This window comes from Arachis ipaensis, chromosome B01, assembly GCF_000816755.2.
Source record: "Arachis ipaensis cultivar K30076 chromosome B01, Araip1.1, whole genome shotgun sequence".
Taxonomy (NCBI): Eukaryota; Viridiplantae; Streptophyta; class Magnoliopsida; order Fabales; family Fabaceae; genus Arachis; species Arachis ipaensis.
Window position 1 is genome coordinate 125,910,265 of NC_029785.2, and position 7,082 is coordinate 125,917,346.

General features: G+C 35.8%; 1 protein-coding gene across 1 annotated transcript; it reads right to left on the minus strand.

Moving 5' to 3' along the window:
• On the minus strand, positions 1,091-2,326 carry LOC107613175 (uncharacterized mitochondrial protein AtMg00810-like). Its single transcript, XM_016315044.1, has 3 exons — positions 2,200-2,326; positions 1,550-2,112; positions 1,091-1,504 (listed from the first exon to the last, which is right to left on the minus strand). Exons 1-3 carry the CDS (start codon positions 2,324-2,326, stop codon positions 1,091-1,093), a joined length of 1,104 nt encoding a protein of 367 aa, XP_016170530.1.

Genomic DNA, 7,082 nt, shown 5'->3' on the forward strand with positions numbered 1-7,082 from the left:
AAGAAAATTTTTTTTTATTAAGCCGAGCGTTAATAAGATAAGTTTTCAATTAAAAGTAATAGTTCTTAATATTTCTATTTTTATTAAACATTTACATAAATACTCTTAATATTTCTATTTTTATTAGTAATTAGGATGATACTGTAACAAAACTTTTATGAATATGAACCATACCATTTCTGAAATTAAAAACTTTTATTAAATATTTTTAATTGAAAATTTTAGATTATAAAATTTTCAATATCATAAATATAAACTATTTATTTTAATTTTTATAGAAAATTATTTATGTTTGTATATCTCAACACAATAAAATAGAATTTATTATAAGAGTTAAAAATAAAACAGATAGATAAAGTGAATAAAAAAAATTGTAATATATTCTTACACATATTTTAGTCTATCATTTTCATTTTCGTTCACTCTTCTTTGTTTCTCTTCCACCTATAGCTAACTACTAAAAGACTTTTTCATTCTTGTACAACCATATATTTCACACTATTGCATAAAAGCCAATGACTTATTTTTTTTAAACTTCTTTTTCATGTTAAAATCGTAATCCAACTCTTAAAAAACTCTTTCAGAGTACATGGCACTATTGCACTGCCTAACATCTGTAAAATTCTTTAATCTAAACACATTTTACTGTTTCATCTTTTTTATCATACACTAACATTATTTTTGCAGTTAATCACATATATTCTACTTAATCGGTCTTTCCTATTTAACCTCCCCATTTACACAAACCATTTAAAGAATTCAATTCTTGGAGTGATAAAAGGTTGCATTCAAGAGCTTGCAAAGGGAAAACTCATGCACAGTGAAGAAGCAAAGAGATATGAACATAGAAAAAAAGTTTGTTCTCTTGTATTCATATTTTTATATGATGAATCTCACTTCTCTAACTAGTTACATGCAGGTGTATATATATATATATATATATAGTGTTTTGTGACTATAAATATCTACAAGGCTTAAATTAATCTCTAACTAATTAGTTTCATGCTGACATTCTCCTAACAAACTCCAAAGAACTATCTAACTAACATGTCATCATGCTGATTCCTAACAAATTGTGTATTGGTAACCATTATGAGCTCGAATTCCTTCTATCTACCTCCCTCAAGCTTGGAACATGAATGTCATGTATTCCAATCTTGCAATGAATCTTTGCAAACGGCCCTGGTGCCAAGCTCTTGGTGAGAATATCGACAACTTGTTCAGAGGAAGGGACTGGTAACAGCTTCAAAGAACCATCGTATACTCGATTTTGAACAGTGTGGCAGTTGATTTTGATATGCTTGGTATGCTCCTGGAAAACTGGGTTTGAAGCAATGTGAATCGCGGATTGATTGTCACAGAATAGGGTAATCGGCTTACATAAGGGGACTTGCAAATCTCTGAGAATGTACGTGAGCCATCTCCCTTCGAATGTCGCCAGTGCCAATGTGCGATATTCTGCATCCGCAGAAGAACGCGCCACTGTAAGCTGTTTTCGACTCTTCTATGAGACAATAGAGGAACCCAAGAAGAAACAAAACCCGGACACCGAGCGCCTTGTACTGGGGCAGATTCCCCAATCAGAATCAGAATAGCCAATCAGGCATAAGTCAGAGGTAGTGGAGAACAAAATTCCTCTTGCTGGAGCGCCTTTGATATACTCCAAGATATGCAACCCAACCTTGAAATACATGTCCGTGGCACAATCCAGATATTGGCTGAGCTTGTTAACAGCAAAGCTAATATCTGGACGAGTATTCATCAAGTAAAGCAACCTCCCTATGAGCCTGCAATAAGGAGTCAAGTCAAACGAGGGTGAACCAGCACACTTTGAAAGGGGAGCAGTGTAATTCATCGGGGTGGAGGTGGGCTTGGCATTCAAAAGGCCAAACTTATCTAAGAGATCAATTGCATATTTATGTTGGTAGAGAAGGATGCTTTGGCTACTCCTTGCAACTTTAAACCCAAGAAAGTATTTGAGAAACCCCAGGTCCTTGATTTTAAACTTGGCATCCAAGAGGGCTTTCACTCTTTCAATTTCTTTCATGTCATTTCTAGCAAGAACGAGATCGTCAACATATACCAAAAGGTCAGTGAAGGTAGTGGAGCTGCCTTTGGTGAATAGAGAGTGATCAAATTGCTATTGGGTGCAACCTGATGCCTTCAATACTGAGCATAATTTATGATTCCATTGCTGACTGGCCTGCTTAAGACCATAGAGAGAACGCTCAAGCTTGCACACACTATTGGGAAGTGCGGAGAGACCGAGGGGAAGGAACCAACCCTTTTGAGCTGTGAGAGCCAGCAAAACTTGAAATGTGGACATTTTTACAATAGAAAAAAATGTATCAAAGTTGTCAAATCCAGCTAATTGAGTGTAGCCCTTGGCCACCAACCTGGCCTTGTGGCATTCTATCGAGCCGTCTAGCTTGAGTTTGGTCTTGAAGACCTACTAGCACCCAACGGCATGCTTACCCTTTGGAAGAGTGGTGATGACCCATGTTTTGTTGGTTTCGAGGGCCAAAAGTTCATCCCTAATTGCCTGGCACTAACAATCATGCTGAATAGCTTGCTCAAAACTTTGAGGTTCAGTGAGGTTGTCGATGGCGATGGAAAGGGCTTTGTGAGACGGGGAAAGATGTTCATATGGAATGAACTGAGAGATAAGATGCTGTGAAAATGAGGATGAGGTACTAGAATTAGAATCTAATTCACATAGAACCTACATACATTGAAAATCTATGAAACATGCAGGTGGTTTTCTAATCCTATTTGAGCGCCTAAGATGCTGGTCTACATGAGGTTGTTCTAAAACTACATGATCATGTGATAGTGAGGTGGATAGGGGGCTTGAAGCTAATGTGGGCATGTTGTGATCAGCATGCAAGTGTGGAGAATGCGAGGGTGACGCCTGCTGATCTAAAGATGCATGAGTAGGATGATGTGCTTATGTGCTTGAGGGTATGTGTAAAGAAACTGGCAGCATATGAGGCATAATAGATGAGGACTGTGTAGAAGCATGATGTACCAAATCATTATGATAGAATGGCAAGGTATCCAAAATAGATGCACTATGTGAATCATTAAAAGTATTGGATTGGTGAAAAGGAAAAATGTCCTCATAGAAGATGACATATCTTGAAAGAAAGACCTTTTTAATTTTGAGTATAGATCCATCAATAAAAAATCTTTAGTGTTCATTTTGAAACCTAAAAAAACAACCTTTTTTGCTCGCTTTTCTAATTTTTTTCTGTGAACACTAAGGGTGGAAGCAAAGGCCAAACACCCAAATGTTTAAAAATAAGAGATCTCAGGTAAAGAGTGGAACATTTCTTGAAAGGGGCTTGATGCATTTATAGAGCTAGAAAGAACACAGTTCAGGATATATATGGCACGAGCTATAGCAAACGTCCAAAGATGATGAGGCAAATGACTTTGAAAAATAAGCGCTCTAGCCATATTCAACATATCTTGATGCTTGCGCTCCATGACTCCATTTTGTTGTGGAGTTTCTACACAAGTGGTTTGATGAATGCTTCCTTTTGATTTATAAAAAAAGTGCAGTAGGAACTCTTTGCCATTATCACTTTTGCATTTTATTCGTTTTTGAAATTGTGTATCAATTAATTGTACAAAAATGGAAACTAAATGCACTACTTCAACTTTGCTTTTCATCAAATATGCCCAGGTGAATCTGTCTTGTCATCCACAATGGAAAAAAAATATTTACGGTCTTAACTAAAAGCAATATCTAATGGTTCCCAAATATCCATGTGGATGATATCAAAACAAGAAGCAAATTTTGTTTTGCTAAGAGGGAAAGAAAGACGCTTTTGCTTAGTAAAATGACAGGGTTCACAAGGTACATGTTTCATTTGGCTCTGAAGAAAATCATAGTGCTTTTGCATAACTTCTATTCTATTGTTAAAAATATGTCCTAGTCTACTATACCGTAGGGTTGCCAAATCTGACTTATTTACAACATTATTAACACAACCTTTCTTATTACTAATTGAGGTTGCTGTGAGAGTGAGTACAACATATGTATGTGGGCAGAATCCAAGATATACAGGCCTGCAGTTAGTTTAGTAGTGCCAATCATCCTCAAGCTCATCTTGTTCTGGATCTCACAATTCAATTCATTAAATGTAAATTAGCATAAAAGGGATGTAGTAGCTTTTGAAATGGAAATGAGGTTGAAAGTAAAAGATGGAACATATAGAACATTTTGAAGTTGAAATTCAGTTGAAAAATAATTGTCCCACTGATGGCAGTGACAATTCTTGAACCATTTGGTAATTGAAGTGTGATTGGATTTACTCTTCGAAAATTAGTGAACAATTTTAAAGAACAAGCCACATGTGCCGTGGCACCTGTGTCGAGAATCCAATCTATGCACTTCAATTTATGTTTAGAGATAGATATAATTTTATATATACCTTTGGATGGGGGCATGAATTTCAGTAGCCAGATTGATGTTTTGAGCAGGCTTGCCACCATGGTTGTGGAACAACTCAATTAAAGCTTATTTTGTTCCTTCAAAAACAAGTAGTCTAAGCTCTCATTATCTTTCAAATGAGGCTCACTGATCTTTTGCAAATCTTCATTAGTGTTCACATTGTTAATGGTTTTAAAGTCAGAATTATGCTTGTAGTGAGAAGGGAACCCATGCTTATGGTAGCATATGTCAACTAAATGTCCAGTCCTCTCATAGTATGAGCACTTTCTCAATTGACCACGTCCATTAGTGCCTCTCCCTCGGTTAGAACGCTCTCTGTCCCTTCCACGTGAGTTATCTTGCCTACTTCCACCAAAATGATTGTTGAAGGAGTTATTGAAGTTCATGGTTGTGTTTATTAGCAGCTTCCCATCATTATGGCTTGAGCGTGTTAGCTGGCGCTCCTGCTGTAATAGTAATGAATAAACCTCATTCACATCAGGGAATGGTTTAATGAGCATGATCTGAGACCTGGCCATTGAGTAATCATCATTCAATCCTCTCAATAATCAAATAATATGAGTCTGAGACCTATACTTTTTTATAAGCTCAATGCCGCATAAGCATGAGTCATCACATTCACATTTTATAACTGGTTGGAATTCATTCAATTCCTCCCATAAGCCTTTGAGTCTTGTAAAATAAGATGTGATGGAGGAATCACCTTCTTTAATAGAAAATATTTTTTCTTCTAATTCTGCAATTCTAAACAAGTCTCATTGATAAAATCGGTGCCTAAGATCTTTCCAGAGATCACACGCTAGATGCCACATTGCATGATAGAACACTGTGCAAAATTTTATTACTAATAAATGCATACAGTCAAGACAAGACTAGAGTATTGTATCTGTCCCAGGCCTGAAATGAATTTTCAGATCTATCCAGTTTTAGAAGGAAACCATTGATGAAACTTAACCTGTTCTTCGATTTCAAGGACAACAAAACTGACTTCGACCAAGAGGGATAGTTTAGAATTGTTAATGGATTCGTTGTGAGAGGTATACTTGGATTGTCGCCAGACTGGAGATAAAATGGACTCGAAACATCTTGTAGCAGGTTCGAGCTTATCTTCCCTGCTTGAGGCCTTTGATTATGCATCAGTACTAGCTGAAGATTCATCAATTTCACCAATTTTTGAAGATTTGAAGCTGAGAATTGTTGATCCTCCATGTTCGAATTGACTTTTGAGTCGGCCATGACACGGTCTCAAGATTTGTGTTTCACTGGATTCTTCGAGAGGTTTGGAGATAGATCCAGGATCTTTCACGTTTGATCTCGTGATCGGAGCCTCCAAATCTCTATCAGTGTGATGATTAGATGAGAGATAGAGTAACTCTCATCAGCTCTATCGAATGAGTTCAAACGTGAAGGAGAAGAATAGAGATAAGAAAAGAGAAAAAAGAATGAAGAGTAGATCAAGATGAGAAAACAAAGATTATTTCGAGCAGGAAGTTGGATGAACAATTTGATCACAACAATGGATTCATCATTCGGCTTCTTCTTCAGTTATTGCATTTCAAATTTTATTTCCTTCCATGCTCACCGCACCATGAAAAAAGGTTGCGTTCAGGAGCTTGCAAAGGGAGAACTCATGCACAGAAAAAAAGCAGAGAGATATGAACGTAGAAAGAGGAATTGTTCTCTTGGATTCACATTTCTATACGATAAATCTCACTTCTCTAACTAACTACATGCAGGTGTGTGTATATATATATATATATATATATCTATAAAGTTTAAATTAATCTCTAACTAACTAGTGTCATACTGGCATTCTCCTAGCAAACTCCAAAAAATGATCTAACTAACATGTCATCATGCTGATTTCTAATTAACTGTGTATCGGAAATTATTATGAGCTCGACTTCCTTCTATCATGGAGAACTAAGACTCTCTATAGCCTTAATATAGCTATAACTCCTTACATCTTACAACAAATTCATTTTAAATACCTAAGCAAAGTAATTTATAAAATAAATATTCTTTTTATCAAACATCTAAACTAACATATCTTCACTCCTAATAGCTAATCTAACTAGCAGTAACCTGTCATGAAATTAATTCAACAACTGATACTTCTATTAGTGAAGTTTTCTCCTGAATTAGAAGTTCAACGTTTATTCCAGTTCATCTCAAAATTCACATTCCGGTGTAATTGATTTCTGTTAGATAGATAATGTGCGTAAATTTGTGATCCCTATGATTGACAATAAAATTGAAGAAAAAATACTATACGTGCACATGATCTTTTTCTATAAGGAATAATCTCTTTCGTGAATTTCTACCACCATTTAAAGAAAAGAGCTGATTCTAAATCTTAGTATATCCAGCTCTTAAGTTGCCTAATTTTTTTTTTAGGTACTTATACCATCTCTCACTTTAGTAAGAGCACCTCCAACGGACAAAAAATTGAAGCCCTCTTTCTCACAGATGCATGGGCCAACTATTGGAGAAGAAGAAACGAGTCCCTACAAGTTATCCAAGAGGAATAAGTGCCTCTGAGCAGGACTTTCTCCCTCCAATAATAACTTGTCATGTGGCAAGTTATTATAAAAATAAATATTTATATAAAAATCATAATAAA

Excerpts from the sequence above, each read along its gene's own strand:
- LOC107613175 (XM_016315044.1), bottom strand. The coding sequence starts at position 2,326 with ATGTCCACATTTCAAGTTTTGCTGGCTCTCACAGCTCAAAAGGGTTGG. Across the intron at positions 2,113-2,199 it reads CTATGGTCTTAAGCAGGCCA|GCAGCTCCACTACCTTCACT; the intron begins GTCAGCAATGGA and ends TATTCACCAAAG. Across the intron at positions 1,505-1,549 it reads GCCCCAGTACAAGGCGCTCG|AAGAGTCGAAAACAGCTTAC; the intron begins GTGTCCGGGTTT and ends ATTGTCTCATAG.